At 35.3% G+C, this 19,092-nt stretch overlaps 1 protein-coding gene and 2 long non-coding RNA genes across 9 annotated transcripts; 2 read left to right on the forward strand and 1 right to left on the reverse strand.

The window, feature by feature from the left end:
• Positions 1-3: 3 nt before the first annotated feature.
• Positions 4-1,417, forward strand: LOC113039209 (uncharacterized). Its single transcript, XR_003274900.1, has 3 exons — positions 4-60; positions 831-1,004; positions 1,139-1,417. It is a non-coding gene; the product is annotated as an uncharacterized LOC113039209 (long non-coding RNA).
• A 1,650-nt stretch (positions 1,418-3,067) lies between these two features.
• LOC113038766 (uncharacterized) lies at positions 3,068-5,131 on the forward strand. 4 transcript variants are annotated; one of them, XR_003274814.1, is made up of 5 exons: positions 3,068-3,368; positions 3,870-3,943; positions 4,065-4,385; positions 4,509-4,614; positions 4,732-5,131. It is a non-coding gene; the product is annotated as an uncharacterized LOC113038766 (long non-coding RNA). The 4 variants fall into 4 exon arrangements; XR_003274816.1 differs by having other exon boundaries at positions 3,070-3,368; positions 4,065-4,134; XR_003274815.1 differs by lacking the exon at positions 4,509-4,614 and having other exon boundaries at positions 3,070-3,368.
• Positions 5,132-7,308: 2,177 nt separating this feature from the next.
• Positions 7,309-14,826, reverse strand: LOC113038765 (beta-1,3-galactosyl-O-glycosyl-glycoprotein beta-1,6-N-acetylglucosaminyltransferase 4-like). Of its 4 annotated transcripts, none has more exons than XM_026196407.1 (4): positions 14,357-14,823; positions 13,680-13,764; positions 12,554-13,592; positions 7,309-11,427 (listed from the first exon to the last, which is right to left on the reverse strand). In XM_026196407.1, the coding sequence occupies exons 3-4, from the start codon at positions 13,589-13,591 to the stop codon at positions 11,254-11,256; spliced, it is 1,212 nt and encodes a 403-aa protein (XP_026052192.1). In that variant the 5' UTR covers position 13,592; positions 13,680-13,764; positions 14,357-14,823; the 3' UTR covers positions 7,309-11,253. The 4 variants fall into 4 exon arrangements, with proteins under 4 accessions (XP_026052192.1, XP_026052194.1, XP_026052191.1 ...); XM_026196409.1 differs by lacking the exon at positions 7,309-11,427 and having other exon boundaries at positions 11,981-12,688; positions 12,794-13,592; positions 14,357-14,826; XM_026196406.1 differs by lacking the exon at positions 7,309-11,427 and having other exon boundaries at positions 11,981-13,592; positions 13,680-13,719; positions 14,357-14,821.
• Positions 14,827-19,092: the final 4,266 nt, after the last annotated feature.

Below are 19,092 nucleotides of genomic sequence, written 5' to 3' on the forward strand. Positions count from 1 at the left end.
AACCGATGCCGCGCCGTAGAGATGCAGCAGAACAAACCGTTCGCGACGCACTTTTAACAGGTAAGACGTTTAAAAAATAAGATTGAATATTATCAGTACATCTTAGTAACAATAAATTGCAAATTAAAACCTTCTAGTAGATTATCACTCATTAAATGAGTAGATTTAAGGTTTGTTATCAGATAACTAACAGATTAGGCTAGGATTGGAGCTGAATAAAGTGAGTAACGAACACCCTAATAATTGTAAAATCTGTTCTCATAATTCAGTTTCATCCATCGTGTTTGCAATTAGAAAAAAAGGAGTATAAACATATTTTTTTTGCAGGGTGGGGAAAGTTACTTAACGTTACATAGCCTATTACGTTAGTTCAATATAACGTGACAGCGGTGAGTGGAAGTGGTAAAAATGAGGTTATAAAGTTTGTTCCTTATTACACATATTAAATTACTTAATAATAAAATGCACCCTATTGATATACATTTAGAGTGAATTGAGTTTGCAAAAACATGGGTGGAGTGTTTTTAGTCATTGTGATTCATTTACTATTACCTGTCTATATTATATAATAATACTGTATTATATACTTAAACTTGTTAGTGTATAAAAGTAACATACTGTAACATTCTGTGGGTGCTGGTGGGTGGAGGATTAGTGGTGCCACTGCACTGTTCTGTGATGGAGCATCAGTGAGGATGCAGGTCAGGAGAGCTGAGGGGACCTTTTTTTTTTTGATAGCTGAATTTTCATTATTTTTCTTAGTGCTGCCTTTGCATTGTTTGATTTTTTTTTTTTTTTTTTTTTCTGGTCTCTTACATTTTTTTTAATAGACCCAGGTAACTGGCTGATGGTTCAATGGAATGCTGGCTGACTTGCTGCTGGTTGACTGGGCAGTGTCAGCTGTCCCTGTCTCTCCTCTCTAGCCATGTCCTTTTTCTTCACTCTCACTTTCCCTTCTCTGAGTGTCCTTGTTCTTTTTTCCTCAACCTTTGAAACTGATAGAGGTAGAATACATGGTTTTGCTAATTTTAAATATTGAAAATATCACATCACTTTACTAGTACGAGTTTGTACTTATTATATATGAATCACCTGAAATAACAGCTGTAATCAGTAGCCATTTCTTGTATGTTCACAGGTCTAGGGGTGCATCGTGGAGCAGGGCCCTCCTCTTTTTGACCACAGGACGATGTACAAAGATTGTGGGAATAGCATCTGGTCTCAGCCTACTCTTGAATTTTTTGGTCATGACAAATTGCTTTGCCGCAATTTTTCTGCATACTGACTTCAGTTTAGTTTCCACACACACCTTTTTTTTTGTCTACCCACATACAGTACATATCACATGGTGGTTAAATGCACAGTTATAGGTAACACTGATGACTCCCTGCAATGTCTCACCATGAGTCTCAGCTCCTTGGGTTTTGCAAGGCTTTGCTTGTTCCTTATTTCTAGTAAAACATTGTCAATGTAAAAAAGTGCAAATAAATGTAAGTATAATTACCTAACAATTTTTTGTTGTTGTAATTTTTATTTGTATTTAGATTGCTCCTGCTGACTTGAGCCAACCATTATTTTCTCCTCTCTATGTCAGCGGGGAAGCCATACATTCGCACACCTTTCTCTGACTGAGTGGAGCATCCCCATGCAGCACAGTAAACCACGGTGGAGACTATGCAAGGACAACATGAAAGAAAGGACACATACAAAATGCTTGTCATGCTATTACATTTATTAGAAATGTATTCATGAATTGCTGTAAATAGTTAATTGTATAATTACAATTTAAAATAACTGTTTTCTATTTTAAAATGGAATATACTCCTGTGATGCCAACCTGAATTTTCAGCATCATTACTTTTGAATGGCAGTGTACATGTTTATATACGAGTATGCTTAAGTTGTTTTAAACCTGAATATATTGTGTACATGAATAAGTATTGTAAGAATTATACTAGATATAATAGGTATATTATTTATAATACATAATTATATTACTATATGTAATTGTAAGAATTATAAAAGCTTCATTTTACATTTATTTAACATGCTAATTACTGCTGGTAACAGTTAATTGACCCATAGTGCGGTGCCAGCTGAAAATCACCTGTCACCAGCCTGTCTCTGTACTACCTGAAAGTCATCAATATGACATGAGTTAACATTAGATCAGTGAAAAAATGGACAATATGTAACGTAAAAAGGCAACAGGAACCCGTGTTTATAAAACTTAACGTTAGCCTGAAATACGTTTTTAAAATAACGGTAATTGAACACTAATCCTCAAATATTACCCGATTTGATATTTTAAAAACAACATCGCTGTAACTACATACTCATGCTACGTACATATGTCAGTGTGTTGTATAAACATATAAAATAAATGCATTTATTGACTCCTTATTACCAGAAATCGCAGTTCTGTCCCTCTACTCTATCAATTTGAATGGCCGCCAAAGCACTTCCTGGAACTATTTGAAGTCTACACGAATCACGTGACAACCAAACATTTCGAACTTCCGTTGTCGCAACTCTCTCTCTATATGGCTCTGCCCCTTGGGTACGCCCTACGAGTTATTCGTGTATTCATTGCAGGTTGGCTGGTGGTTATGTTGTCCGCATACCGCCTCCCACGGCCGAAACTGGTATTACGACACCTGCCGGGCCGGGGCTAGTAATGCTAATGCTAATTAAGGTTGATATCTCTGCAGCACTATAACTTGACATTTTTTTAATGACATCATCGCCTTTATTTCTTCTTATTCTTTTGATGCGTGTAGGTCATGTTATGGATATTTTTACCTCAATTTCTGCATATGGCACCTTTAACTGTCATTTTGTATTATTGACACTGTTTTCCTAATTAATGTTGTTCAGTTGCTTTGACAAACTTTTTTGTTTGAAAGGGCTATATAAATAAAGGTGACTTGACTTAACAGTTTTACTGAGTCATTAATTCAAACGAAACGATTTTAACTGCAATTATTTTAATTGTACTTGTTTGCAAGCGTGTACGTCTGCAGACTGCAAGACGGGGGCGTAACTTGAAGTAGGAGGCGTAACTTGAAGTTGTCCAAATCACGCAGAACCACGCGAGACCTCAAAACGATAAGTTATTGGCAATATGGCGGCACAGAGTAGAATATTGATTACGTTTTAAGGGAGGCAGGGGTTTTAGGCAGGATTTGATTCATGATGTGTGTGTAGATATTAATGTTAGGGGACAATGTGAGAGTGTACGTTCTAGTAGGAAAACGTATCATCTGACCCACACTCCGGAACAGAAGAGGGCGGTAATGCACCAATAATGCCAACCGCAGTTAAACTGGAAAGAAGACGAATATGACAGCTTGCTGTGAGAGACAACGGTGAGAATCTTATTTTTTTCCGAAATAATTATTTAAATTGAAGTGTATAAGTCATTTTCATACAGTGGTATTGTTACTAACAGGGGAGCTCCATTAAGTACACGACTCAATAGTAGATTTACATAAACTATATATACTTCTTGAAGACTAGTACTAAAATGTCTATTTATCATCTGACTGGATAATGTTTGATAAGTATTGTAGATGAGCACATCCAACAGACATGAAACAGGTGTCTGAGTGATATGTGTGTGTGATATTGTGTAGAATTCACTTTTGTCAACACTGCTATAGATGAATGTGAGTCATGTAAACAAACAAATCTACATAAAGTAACTAAACATAAGTTATCTATTTTATTTGTCCATTTGCAATATTGATAATTTAAGGAACATTTGTGTTGGATAAAAAGTGAGTTACATCAGTTATTAGTTCAACATGTAAATGCAGTATATCACAGATATATGACAGAGGAGACTGACTCTTGTCTGGATGTTACAGGGACAGATGAGGCACATATGTGTTTATCTGCTGTAGAGTAACTGATGAAGGAATGCTACCATCAAAGGATTTGTGTAAGTACACTACAAAAATAAATGAAACATTTTAAATCTTAAGTTGTATTTTATTTTAATGTAATTTTAAACAACTATTACACCTCCTTTCTTATTCTTGATTTCTGTGCATTTGCTGCAGATCTTTTGTGGTGGAGCAGGACCTGCAAGGAAAGGTGAAAAAGAGGGGAAACCTGAAACAAAGGAATAATGTAATGACTTTTTGTATTGTGTATTTTTGTAGGACATGAACATGTCTGTAGACTGGTGTGTGCACTGAGGATGGAGAAGACCACAGCATCATCCTGGAAATGATCGAGAGTCACAGATGAGATGCTCCATCACTCCAGCTCTTACCGTCTCATCAGGACCAGATGCTGCTGTGGTGTCTTCATCCTCAGTGACCCCAGAGCCAGTGAGAGCATCTAGAGAAAGACCACAAGACACTGAGGATGTGATTTTGGTAATGTTTGTTCAGCTGGTTAATGTTTAAACAATGAAGGCTGACTTTCAGAAGCTTCAAAAGCATCATCAAAAAATGTGATGGAGCTTTTATCTGAAGTGATTGACAGTGCTCTTATAACAGGGGCCTACAATCCCCTGATCAACCTGGAGAAGAGAGCCTTGCAGTGCAAGGTTGTGGGTTCGAATACCAGGGAACACATGGTAAAAACTGTTAGTCTGAATGCACTGTAAGTCACTTTGGATAAATGTATAATTTATTTATATATTTGAACCACTTCAGTGGTTTAGCCCACTACAAAAGTAATAAATCATGTACTTGTAAACTCTGTGTAAATGTTTTTCAGGTAGTCGTGCTCATGGGGTGCAGGCACACGAAAGTTTGGAGCAGACACAGCAGTCAGATTGTCCTGCACGTGTTCCCCTGCTCTAGCTTCAAGGTTGTGTGGTTCAGAGAGCCGTCATCAAGGTCTTCCTCATCCTGTTGCTCAACGACATCCCCATTGAGAAGAGTGAGATTGTGAAGTGCAGCGGCAGAACTGTATCAGCTGTGTTCAGATGGCAGGAGGATGTTGGGTTCACCATCTGTAAATACTTGATTGTTAGAACAATAAGTTTGAATGAAGCTTTGTATCATGTGTTGTTGACTTGTGCATGTATGCATTTATTGTGATGCTAACTTTTATACATTATTTTAATCATTTAGACATATTTTTGGTTGTCAGTAAATAAAATATAAATATTTTATCCATTAATGTATTAATTGCTTGACTGAAAATGGATGTATTCACATCGACTGCATTTATTTAACTAGTGTATATATTCATGTATAGCTGTGTCACAAAAGAAAATACATTTGGCTTCTTTTACTAAAATGTAATTTTAAGAAAAAAAATTATATAATTATTGGTTGGCATTTATCGTTATTATTGCATGGTAAATGTTGGGGTGGGCAAAAGATGCAATTCATTATGGGGTAATGTTAATTTTCGAGTAGTAATACTTACATTTTTAGAGTATCAAATCAACAGTCTTCTCCAAAGATGAGATCTTCAAGCAGCTGATCAAAGTACCCTTTGTGCAGATATTGCAGTCGCTGTGAGGTGTTTGTGCACCTGACCTACTTTTTTTATTATTATTGCCAAATTATTACATAAAAGATCATGGTAAGAGGTTGTATCTGATAATAAACAATCATAATGCCATAAAACAGTAAATAAAAAAATGATGTGTTCATAGTATGAGATGCTATAAAAGAAAAACGTTTTTCACGTAAAATTATTTAAAAAATATTCAAGAGATAAGGATTTTGGGTTTTCTAATAAAAAACAAATGTTTTAAGGATAACACGTGATCACATTAGTGGAGTTAAAAATATATATATTAAAAAAATCAACAGTATTGACTATACTACAATCACAAAATAAAAAGGCAGCCGTTTCTGCAACGTTCTTCATTATCAAGTTAATTACAAATACAATAATTAAACCTTTCACTTATATCTTTTACGTTTTTGTGCTTGTTATAACTTTGTAGGTCACATGATCAACATAGCGGATGATGATATACAATTTGGATTCATACTTCATACATAGCATTTAGGCTGTAGAGTATAAACTCTTTTAGCGCTCCTTAAGTTAGTACTTATTGAAATTAAGTGCCTAATTAAAGGGTATGCGGTTTCGAACGCATCCCGGCAAAATCTCGTTTTGAGGTCTCGCGTGGTTCTGAACAACTGATTTGAGAAACTTCAAGTTACGCCTCCTACTTCAAGTTACGCCCACTTCAAGTTACGCCCCCGTCTTGCAGTCTGCAGACAGACCCTTCTCCTTGTTTGCGCAGGTATTGTGGACAATGCATTGATATTTTGTATACAGCAGGGGGCGACAAACTGAATCGGAACTGAACTGAACAGGCTGCTTGAGCTAGCTCTCTGCAATACAAAATAAACACTTACATTTGATGAGTATAACGAACACTTCACTTAATATCACATACAATGTATTGTTGGCTATTGCTACACATATACCCATACTTAAGATTGGTTTTCACACACACATACAAATGGTTTCTTCATGAACCACCTCACACTACTCCAATCACACACAAAACACACACACACACACACAAACCACTGACATGTTTTCTCTGTCATGTGTTTTCTTATGAATAAAAGGTAATGTGAGCTTGTGATTTCAAACAGGACATTCATTTTTACATAAAAGGGATTATAGTGTTCTTTTGTGCCATTTTCTTTTTATTCACTATTGTGCCACATCCTTATTGTTAACAGCCCAAGACAATGTTGCTTACGTACATGTGTATTTTGTATGTTATTACTTTACAGTACAACTTTTTGAATATCAACCTTTCTAAAACAGTCTAAGAGAATTAAGACATATTTACATGTGTAGCAGACAGATCAGCATGAACACAAGTTTTTATTTTATTTTTGTCGTTCCAAGAATGGATCCATTAAACATAAACAGATACTCTATCATAAAAAATCATTTGTCATTAACTCATTATGTTGGTGTATAGCCACATTTCTGCTAAACTATATACAGAGGGGTACTGAGAACAATCCATATCTCTAACTACAAAACAAGTGCAAATATCCTTGAAAAGGATATGATATAAAAAGGATATATTTCAATGCATTACAACAAACTATAGTTTTTTTTTCCCTTAAATACTCCATCACTTTAAGCCTACTGACATAACTCACATTTAAATTATAAAAACTACTCTTTGAAGATCGCGATTTATGTATTACACCAAACTTTCCTACTTTCTTGCCTAGGTTTTTTTTATTTTTTTATTTCCTCTTAAACACATTTGGTTCCTTCTGTTGCTGCTAAAGCCTCTGAAGGTCTAAACTAAAATACAATAAATACATTTTATATAGACATAGACAACTCATGTGAATGTGAATGATGATGGTTTAATGAGTAAGTCAGAACCCCAAAAATGGGTGGCAAGTTCACAGACATCAGGCAAAAAAACAATCTTAAACAAACCAAACTGCAAATAATACAACACAACCAACCATGACCAGTTATACAGTAGCATAGCAAAATAAACACTAAAAGGGAGAAATTGCATTGCATAACTTTTGTTAATAATAGACTGTGTTTTGGCAAACAATGAAGTAAGCACATGCCTACATGGACAGGTTGACTCACAGGGTGAAAGAAGATTAATGTTCATAACTCTGGCCAATGTTGGTCATAAATCTGAAATCACTCTTCATCCATCCCTATTGTTCTAAATAATTAGTGCAATTAGACCATTAGACAGACCAAAGTAGTATCTTCCTTCCTCCATGTTGAGTGTCATTAGAATCTAAAATTCAGGCCTTAACAATTAAACAATTCATTCACACACAACAGAGCAAACTTAAACTGATGAATAATGTATTTAGGATATATTGGCATCCTTTGCCATAAAGCATCAAATGGAACTGTCAACTCCAAAAGAATTAGAAATGTTAAAAATGCATGTGCGTTGGAGATACTTGTGTTGAGTTAGTGAGTTTCATGACATTCGCCAACATTCATCAGACATCGGCAGAATAAAACGGACAAAATATTTTACTAAAATTAAAAACCTTCTTTCTACAATATGATATTTTGTATATATTTATAAAATCTAAATATATTGTAAATTAAATGGAATAATGTGCATATCTGCTTCTCTGAAGCCAGTCTAAGGAACAGTAAACAGCTGCATTTCTGTCACCACTCAAAAACAGGACGGGACCGCTCAACACACTGCATGTAACAATAAACAATTAAAAGCATGGTATTACACAGAAAATTAATGCACTGTGAAAGTGGTTAACAAATTAAATTAGAAAAGAACATGTGAAATGAAAAACATTGTCATTAAATAAATCAATACATCAATAAACCAAATATGATTATTAAAGGAATTAAAAAACAATAAAACATTGTAAACATACCCTTTCAATTCGTGAGCAAATAAATAGGTAGAATAAAGTATGCATTAAAAAAGCTTAGTCAATCTAAAGAAAATAGTTTAGAAAATAATAATTTTATAATTTAGAGTAAATTCTTAAGTATTTATATTTTGATAAAATCAACAAAAAGAGTTTAATGCTCAGGGGTAAATTCACAAGAAATTCCATGAGTTTTTTTTTTTTTTCAGGTTTTGCAGCCATTCCTGGAAAGGGTAGCATTTATTCATCCGTCTTTTAAGGCAGTTTTGGCTGTCAGAGCCTAAAAACTGTGAAGTTCTTCAGTACGACAAAAATTTGGTGGTTGCTGTTGTATATTGTCTACAGAAACCAAATTAAGTATTTTATCAATGAATTTGCTAATTTTTTTAGGAGGAATTGTTACACAGTTTGACAGACTCTTGATTGTTGGGGATTTAAATATTCATGTTTGTTGTTATACTAATTCCCTTGCAAAGTATTTTATTGACTTATTGATTTGGTCCAAATGGTTAAAGGTCCTGTGACCTGTGAATTAAGTTTTGCTGATCATAAGCCTGTAGTGTTTACTTTTTATCAGAAATAAAAATTCCCCTATGTCCCTCTGGCCTGCAATTCCGCTTTTAGTGAATTTGAACCAATTTCTATAGATTCTCTTTGAGAACTTACTAGGCATTTAAAACCACTACGTCTCCCAACTGATTTTATTCTAACACATTTATTTATTAAGATTTTGGTACTGTTGGAGCATGTATCCTGTCTATAATAAATTCCAGTCTCTCTGAAGGGACTGTCCCTGAATATTTCAAAACTTCAAAACTAAATTTCTTTAAGACCAATCAAACCTCTCTTTAAAAAAAAAGAAAAGAAAAATAGGGAAATGAATGTGTTATCCAATTTTAGGCCCATTTCCAGTCTACCTTTTATTTCTACAATTTTAGATGAAGTTGTTTTTAATCAATTGCTAAGTTATTTAGATTCAAATAGTGAGTTTGAAACTTTTCACTAAGGTTTTAGGAAACATCTCAGTACTGAGTCTGCCCTTTTAAGAGTGTTAAATGATATCTTGTTATCAGTTGATACCGGTAACTCTGTAGTACTTTTGATTTTAGAATTAAGTGCAGCATTTGACACTGTACAGTATTCTTATTTCCAGTCTGGAACACTTTGTGGGTATTAATGGTTCTGTGCTAAAATGGTTCTAATCTTACTTGAATAATACTTCTAATAATACTTGAATAAAACTTTCTCAGTTTGTGTGGATGGGTGCTCATCCTCTAAATCAGTGTTGAATTGTGGAGTTCCTCAAGGTTCTATCCTTGCTCCAATTTTATTTTCTTTGTATATGCTCCCGTCTGGATCCATTTTTAACAAGCACAAAGTGTCGTTTCATTGTTAAGCTGAGGACATGCAAATGTATGTGCCTTTTAAGCAAAATGACAACCAGAGTTTGAGTGCTTTAACTTCTTGTCTGTCTGGTATTGAGGCCTGGATGTCTCTTAATTTATTTATTTTTTATCTAAATTGGACTGAGGCCATTGCGTTCGGTTCTTTAGCTGAATCTGGCAAACATACAGCAAGTGCTGGCTGTTCTGGCTGAATATGTCAAGCCCTCTGTAAAAAAAATTGGGTGTTGTATTTGATTCCACTTTGACTTTTAATAAGAAAGTAAATACAGTAGTCAAATCCAAGTTTTTTTCAGCCCAGACTCCTTGCGAAGGTGAAGGGGTTTTTAACTTGAAGGGTTTTTTAACGTGCTGAGTTCAAGAACTATATATGCTTTAATTTCTTCTCGACTAGACTACTGCAATTCAATGCAATTCTATTTACTAACTCATTCCCTCGATTTGCTACATCGTGAGCACGATGTAGCAAATCGAGGGGACGCAATAGTAAACATGTGCATGTTTTAGTAAATTGAGGGAACAAATTAGTAAATCGTGCACAAAATGTATTTATTTTTTCTTGCATGTCATGTGCGTGGCTCCTTAACTCTCTTTGCACTGGCTGCCAGTCAATTTTAAAATAGAGTTTAAATTTTTACTTTTTGTTTTTAAGGTTTTAAATGGACTGGCACCTTTGTACATGTCTGATCTCTTGAGTTTACACAGTCCAGCTAGATGTCCAAAATCAGAAACCATAGCCGGCCCTAAATTGTGGAACAGCCTTCCAATCTCTATCAGAACAACTGCAATAGAATCTCTTTTTAAAACATGGCTTAAAGCCTACCTATTTGAGAAGGCTTTTAATGTATCAGAAAACAGGAGTTTATAATTTATAATTATTATTTGTTTGTCTTGTCTTACTATTTTATGTATTTTGATATTTTCAAACTATATTGTTCAGCACAATTGTCAACCATTGTAGTTTCATTGTGCTTTATAAATAAATAAAAAGAAAATAAAAAAATACCTGGGACTTACTAAACAACTGGAATCCAGTTTAACCAAATGCAAATAATAATTCTAAAAATGGCAGCAGTTATTCATCAAAATATAGTTAAGCACACTTTCTAAATGTTAAAGAGCTATTTATTCTAGGGGCCTGGATTGTTTTGGAGCAATGCTAAATAGCCCCAGTACAGTATACCAGTCCAGGGATGTCTGCTGCATTCTTACAAGCCTTCAAAACTAGCCAGCACAATGAGAAATTGCAACACGCAAATTGTGTCTAGTTTTAGGGTGTTTTGTTTACTTGATTTGCATTATTCCTTCTGTGAATCTGGCCCAATGGCAACCCAGAGGGCACATGCAAATCCATTCCCTGCAAATTATTGCTTAAGTTTCATTGCTCTGAACTAACATAAAGTCTTCTCCATTTGAGATAGACGTGTGTAAGATCCAGTGATTTTAAAGCTTGAAAAAAAAAATTCCCTGCCATTCTAATGTTTTTTTTTTTGTTTGTTTTAAGATTAGTTAGTGTAAAAATAAACATTTGCTGAAAATGGCCTCAGGCCATCCTGAGAGTGAGTTTGCTTCTTTATCAGAACAGATCTGTAAAAAATTGCATTACCAATGGATCCTCTGAGGTGAGTAGGTGCCATAAGAATAAGAATCCAAACAGCTGATGAAAGCATCACAATAACCTTGTGAATAGAAAAGAGGCATGTTTAAAATAAACACATCAATCATTAAGACTCAAACTGTTAAAATTCCTCTACTTTCCAAGTCCCCCATCCATAATATGGCTTTCTCCAGTAAAATGACCTTTTCTGAATCAGGAGAGAAATATGCACAGATCAAGTACCATTTGAAAGCGAACAAGAAAAAAAATCTAAAACAGTTCTAAATAAATATGACAGTGGATCTTGATGCGGGAAGGTAACAGTGGATGGACTTTTTCCACTGGAGAAAGCGTTATTATGGATTACAAACTATTTTGTCCAAGTTAAAATACCTTGATGGATTTGTTTCTTACAAGCACAAATTCTTTGGAGGAAGAAACAAACTCATTCACATCTTGGATAGCCTGAGGTTGAATACATTTTCCACTAATTAGTTTTTTTCTGTCTCTCTCTCTCTTTGTGAACTATTCCATCATAACATTTAATCAGAGAGACATAATTGATGTTTCATCAGCAACAAACAAATGTGTACCACTTTACTTGTTACTACATTGTTCTTATGAACTGGGCAATGTTTTTGTGCTCCTTCACTTTTCTTTAATAAAATTCACATTTTGTCTCGCGTTACATCTCATACGCAACAGAACAAGTATTCACTTATGAAAAATTAGAGGACTGGCATGTTAAACCAAAAAATTATTGCCAAAGGATTGCTCAAATGCTGGCTGAATTGCATAAATACAAAAACATTTAAACCAAAATAAAAATAATTTTCAAAGTATAATATTTTTTACCAGAAACCCCAAATAAAAAACAAAATGTAATATTGATTTCCCTAAAAAAACAGCACAGTATTCTTTTTTTAACATTAATCCTAAAGTCTCACCAGTAAAATAAAAATCTTTTATAGAACTTTTTACTACAGTTTTGGCCTCAGGCGTTTTTCTGAAAGCATCTCCTCTAAACATTCCAGAAGAAAAGGATCCACTTTTGGATCCACTTTATTAGCAAACCAGTGGCCGTAGTTTAGGAGCCATCTAAGCTCAGCAGCACCATAAATACATACAGCTCGTATACTGACTCCAGTACATGGTGGGTAAAGAACCTCTTCTAGATAAGACCACTTCACCAGACGGGTTTTACTTACTAGTTCTGAGATTTCAGGGTCAGAACTTGGCACTTCCCCTGGTACTCCAGACACACGAATCATAGTCGCCCAGAAATGCTCATCAGGTGAGTATGTATCCTCAGACCAAGCCAAGAAATCACTGGCTAGGGGACTCTGGTTCACAAAAACAACAAATTCTCTTGAAAGTGTGAAATATGCACTGCCCACAAACATGGCTATGTTGTGAGGAGGTGGAGATTTCATTTCAGAAGTGCTTACAGGAAACTCATAGTACTCTGAATTACTATCTTTCAGTAAATGATGATAAGTCCAGCGATCTGTTTTTCCCTCAGGCCACTTGCTCTCCACCATGTTCCTGCCTTTCAGCTCTTTTAGATCCGACACCAGCTCAGCGTTTGTCCGCAGTGGAAAGTCCTGACCACACAGGTTGATGGCATACTTCCACTTGACCTCAGAATCTAGGAGGTCAGACAGGCAATTAAGATCCGCTTTGAGTCGTGAGAAGCCTGCGTACTGCACCCTCTCCAGCTTTGAGGCAATGAAGACGTTGGGGATGCAGCGGGCCAGACCTTTCATTGCTAAAATAAAATCATCTGAGGACTTCAGATCATAATGTATGCAGTATATGTTATGAGGCATATAAACGGCCCTCAGCAACCTCTCCACAAGAGCAGCATCCTGATGAACAACCAAAGAATAAGCAAGGGGAAATTCACGCTCCAACTCAGTGCCTTGAATCACATCATAGCCCCGTGACACAACAAACCAATCACAGTCATAGGTGGCATTCACAATAGTTCTGTCAGTTTGCCCTACGTAGCTTTTTTCCTTGAGAATGACTAAAGTTTTGCCCACTTCCACTGGCTCCATTTCATATATTGCTGTGCAATTAATCCCATAGTGTTCTGTCAGCCGCAGGTTCTCTGACAGTTCTGTTTCCTGTCCTCCTTCTTTCACTACTGAAAATGTGATTGTGAAGCAACATATAACAAGTGCCAAGGTTAAAGTGATACATATCACAGTTCTCAGTTTGAGGCGGATCCACAACCTTCTCATTCTGTAGGGAGAAATGAAAGCTTATGTAGTAACGTAATGTGTACTGTGTGAATTTGATGGTGAGTCGCTATATGTAGTCCAGCCATACCTTTGTGATGATTTGAGACCAGCAGCATTGGCACTATTCTCTGAATGAGCAGGAGCATGAGTTTGGTTAGCATGAGCAGCACCACCTATTGTCATTAAATAGACACAATGTAAAAACTTTTTCAAACCGGTCCTGCAAGCACCCCTAGCACATTGCATTTTGTATGTCTCCCTCTGTCTGACACACCTATTTCAGGTCATGCAGTTTCTACTTATGAGATGATTAGATTAATCGGGTGAGGTAGATAAGGGAGACAAAGTGCTGGGAGTGCTCGCATGACCGGTTTGAAAACCACTGGCTTAAACGAAAGCTTCAGCTTTTTAAATATTTCAGAATGATTGAAAAATCTTATGAATATCCAAATATATACATTGTTCTAGAATGGATTTTAGTCTGTGCAAAAATAAAAACAAAAAAACACAAAGTTACTGTATTTTTCATTCATAGAACTTGCATATTTTTGTGTCACTGGATTTCACAACAACATTGAAACCAATTTATGTTTTTATCGAAAGGAAGTGAATGTGTTAAGAAAAAAACCTATTGATTAACGATCACAAATTGTTACTGTTAACTCTAAGAGCCCTAATTTAATAATAATAATAACAATAATAATATAACACGCATTTTATTGGTAAAGGTAATGTAAGTAGACAATGTAAGTATTTTTATATTACCTCATTCTTAGTCTTCAAGAGTCAGAGTCGGAGCGTGAGAGTAAGTCTATGCCTTTTGTTCGACTGAACTTTACAATATAGTCCAGGATGGGTTGGTCTGATAAAGCTGCATGCTTCTTCCCGAAATGAAACTTCTGCCATCTTTCTTCAAATCCCGTATGAAATGAATTCTCCCGTCGAACCAAAAATAGATGACAGTCATCATTCACTTCGCGTGTAAAAGTCAATGGTGTCTCTCAGCACGCTGTCATTTCTTCAAATTCTGACGTTCGTGATAAAGAAAGATAGTCGCACGTGGGTGGAACATGAGGGTGTGAACATACTAGGAATAACTCACATTTTATAACTCGCGCGTGCACATACCTAACGCAAGGTTAGCCAATGTGTCTAATGTCTAACTTCATGTTGTTTTATAGGTTTTAATCAGCTCGTTGACACAATAATATTGGCCTGTTCTCCCATGATAATCCCAAAGAAAAAAATAAATAAATTAGTGTCTACACTAAGGGTGTATTAACACCTGTCTCGTTTGGTTCGATTGAGACGAACTCTGCTTCGTTTCGTTACCCCCTTTGATGTGGATCTTTTTGGCAGGTGTGAATACAGCAATCGCACTCTCGTCCGACCTCAATCCAACCCACACATAAAAACATAAAAAATGCAGATGTGGTCAGCAAGTTCAGCGAAAGTGTGAAGGAGAGGGAATTTGAGCGGTCTCCCACTATTTAAACTAACTCCACCCTTTGACTCGGCTAGTCAACACTGCAAAAGACAACTGTCAATTATCAGATCTAGCGGCGTAGATGGTAAAATGTGGGTTCGAATTAGCCTTTTGCTTTTTGCCTTTTTTTAAATAATTTGTATTAAAATTACAATTTACACTCAGTAAGTTAATAGGCTATTGTATATTGTTTTACAGTGTAGGCCTACTACAATACTGAGGTGCAGATAATCGACACTATTTGCAATAAGAAGTAAAAATTTTAACATAAATATAATCTATAGCTATTTGCAGTGTAAACAGCATATCACTATTTCACTATAGCATCTAATTTCTATTTACACTTAGTGTAAATAGCATCTATTGCTATTTTCGCTTAGTGTAAATAGCCTCTATTGATATTTACAATTAGTGCAAATAGTCGCTGCCAAAATTAAAATGCTTCATTAGAAAGATTCCAGAAACTCTGTATGGACTACATTTGATCCAATTCTGGCTCTTGAGTAAAATTTAAAAAATGTAATTGGAGAACAAGTAAGAATACAAAGTATAAACACAAGTAAATTCGATAGAATTTGCGGTCCGGGGGAAATATATGGCATCAGCGATTACAGGGGAAGAGGCTCCAGCAATTTAACACACAGCCTACTTGCTCACCAATAAATGGGTGCCACTGCTATCAGAATGAGAGTACAAACAGCTGATAAACATCCACAAGTTATATTCCATAAAGTAGTCTAATATGTTTTTAAACTTCAAACAATTACTACCAGCTAAATTACAAGATGTTTTTTTAGGGGGTGGGGGGTGGGGGGGCTATTTCTTTAATTGTGCAATAGTTAAACCACACACCTCTATATACACAACACAAGAGAAAATTAAAAAGTCATATGTATTATAGCAGTAAATATTCTAGTTACCATAGTGAACAATTCTCTCAAGGTCTGTCCCTGCAGTCAGAAGAAATGAAAGCTGGGTGCTTGCCATGTTTAAAGTGACTCATTCCTGCTTATTTCATTTTTCATTTTATCATTAGATACTAGTAATCATATCAATAGTGACTAGTATTTAATTATACTATATTTAATTATAATCATGCTAGTAACATTTTGAATAATTACTAGTATCTAATAAATATGTACTAGTACTAATGAATGAGTAGTAGTTTCTAATAAATAAGCACTGGTACCTAATGAATAAATACTGGTATCTAATAAATAAGCAGTAGCTAAAAATACATACTAGTACCTAAGGAACAACTACATAAAAATACTACATACAAATTAAGTACTGTTCACTAGTGGAATACATACTAGTCAAAACTGAATAGAACTAGATATCTCAATGACAGATCCCTATAGAAGTCAATGGCAAAAATGTAAAATTTGTTACTAGTAACAATATGAAAGTTACGAGTCTCTAATGAATAAGTAATAATATCTAATGAATAAATACTAGTAAATAATCATAAGTACTAGTATGTAACAAATAAGTACTAGTATTTAATCAATAAGTATTTAATAAGAGATTACAAATTACAGGAGCGAGGTGGAGAAAAACGAAAGGAGGCAGTGGTATTTTATATCCTATTTCGTTTCATTGTAAATACAGTGAGGAAAACTGCAGTAGCCAAGGCGAGATGACTGATGTTATCAACTACGCTGGTATTTGCAGAATTACCGGATTTGTGTCGTCGTGAACAAACTACCGAGGATGCAAGTCCGAAATTTGCATACTTTTTTGTATTGAGAAATGCGTGCAGACGTATGTCACCAGACTATTTGCCTTATATTCACGGTACTGTAGACAGCGGTGGGAATGCAGAAATAAACAGGTTTGGGGTGAAAATAGTTCCTGGGAAAAATTGTTCATGGTATAATTGTTCTGTGTAATTTTGGTGGAAACGCTGCATTTGTGCAGCATCGGTCTGCTCACTACTTCATTCAGAACTGACATCATTCTACTACCTCTTCAGACAGGTCAAAAAAAGAACTGCTCTCTGAGCACTTTGTCACTTTAATCAGACTGAATAAGGTTTTTTGCACTACAATCTTCGTTTGTTCACTTCACTGGTTTGCACTATGTCTGCCATGTGCCTTGCACTGCTTTATTTAACTTTATCTTTTTCTTTATTATTTTTTTTACATGCCTTTATTTGTATACTTGTATTTTATATTTTATATTTGATCTGTATCTATCTGGATTTTTAAGCTCTACTGTTAATGTTATCTGTATGCACCATGTGTCTGAAAGTAACACAATTTCAAATCTCTGTATATACTGTATGTACTGTACATGTAGAAGAATTGACAATAAAGCAGACTTGACTTGACTTAAACTACCAGTATCTAATGAATAAGTACTAGTATGCCTAATAAATAAGCAATAGTATCTAATGAATAAGTACTAGTAACTTTACAAAAGACACTAGTACCTAAAGAAATAGCAGTAGTACCCAAAGAATTAGCACTATCAGTTAATTAAGTGCTAGTACTTAATGGAAAGATAGTAGTATCTAAAAATATAAGTACTAGTAACATTTAATAAGATACTAGTGCAGTTTATAGAGTTAATGTTAAAACAGCTTGCCATACTACTGTAGTGATTTGGTAGTTATTACATAAGACAAGTAAAAAAACAGATCTGATTAGTAAAATAAGAATACGTAGTTACTAGTAGTGATTACAAAAGATACTAATGTCTAATAAATAAGTACCAGTAACTAATGAATAACTAATATCTATTAAATAAGTACTAGTATCTAATGAACAAGTACCAGAATCTAAAAAATAATTGCTAGTATCTAATAAATGCTTACTTGTAATATTTAAATAGATTCTACTATTGCAATAATTACTAGTCAGAATTTACGATATCAAAAACGTCTGCAGCACCAGTGCTTTAATTTATATATATATATATATATATATATATATATATATATATATATATATATATATTAGGGGTGTAACGGTTCACAAAATTCACGGTTCGGTTCGATACGATACACTGATGTCACGGTTCGGTTCGGTTCGGTTCGGTACGTTTTAGATACAGCAAAATGCAAAAACATCTCAACTTTTCAGAATGCCGCAAGCGCACCGCGGGTCATGTGACAAGAACTAACCAATCAGCTTCATCCTTTCCCATAACAACGTTGAAAACTCAGCCAAGATGAAGGAACAGCTGATCATAGTTGTATATGGATTGCAATTTTGAAATAAATTTAGTAGCAGAGCTACTGCAAGCGATTTTTAGAGCTGCAAATCCATTTATCCTTCGCTGAAATTTCCGCGTCTCATGGAGAGAGCACGTCATTGTTGCTTAGCAAAGACAGACGCCTCATGAGCGCTTCTGCCCAAGCGCTTTGGAAAGGAGGAGAAAGACGCGCTTAGCGTTTTCCACGCGTTTTTAGGAGCGATATGTGAACGGACCCTAAGGCGCTCGCTCACTCAGCACGCGCTGAAGGCTCATTGCAAAATGTCTAATGCATTTAACAGACCAGAAATATAAGATCCTAAAATAACCAACAGGTCTGGTGTTTGGGTGCACTTTGGATTCCCTGTAAGCTATAATACTGGTGTCTAAATGCTGCAGCCATAGTTTGTTGCGTGCATGTTTCTCCTTTTTTTCGTCTTTTCCCAGATACTGACACAATAAGGTGATGTCGGCGTAAATGAGTTGACATGTTTCAAGTATTCACGCTGGTGTTTTTTTTTTTTTAAAGCAATGAAGCAACCGCGCGAAGCCCTCACTATATAGGATTTTAGAAAGAATGCAGAGCACTAGTGTAGTGTGCAAACTTACCACAGTGTGGATTTCAGAAAGTGTGCAAAGACTTCACGTGCACACTTACCATAACATGGATTTACAAATAATGTTCTAAGGAGGGGCTCTCATGTCACTCTGATCGAGCAGCTCATAGATGGAATCATGCATCTCAAACAATATGTTTGAGAGTCATCTTCTTTTTCTAGTCTGTTAAACGCATTGGCCATTTTGCAACGAGCCTTCA

The sequence above is a fragment of the Carassius auratus genome, chromosome 21, assembly GCF_003368295.1.
Source record: "Carassius auratus strain Wakin chromosome 21, ASM336829v1, whole genome shotgun sequence".
Classification (NCBI taxonomy): domain Eukaryota; kingdom Metazoa; phylum Chordata; class Actinopteri; order Cypriniformes; family Cyprinidae; genus Carassius; species Carassius auratus.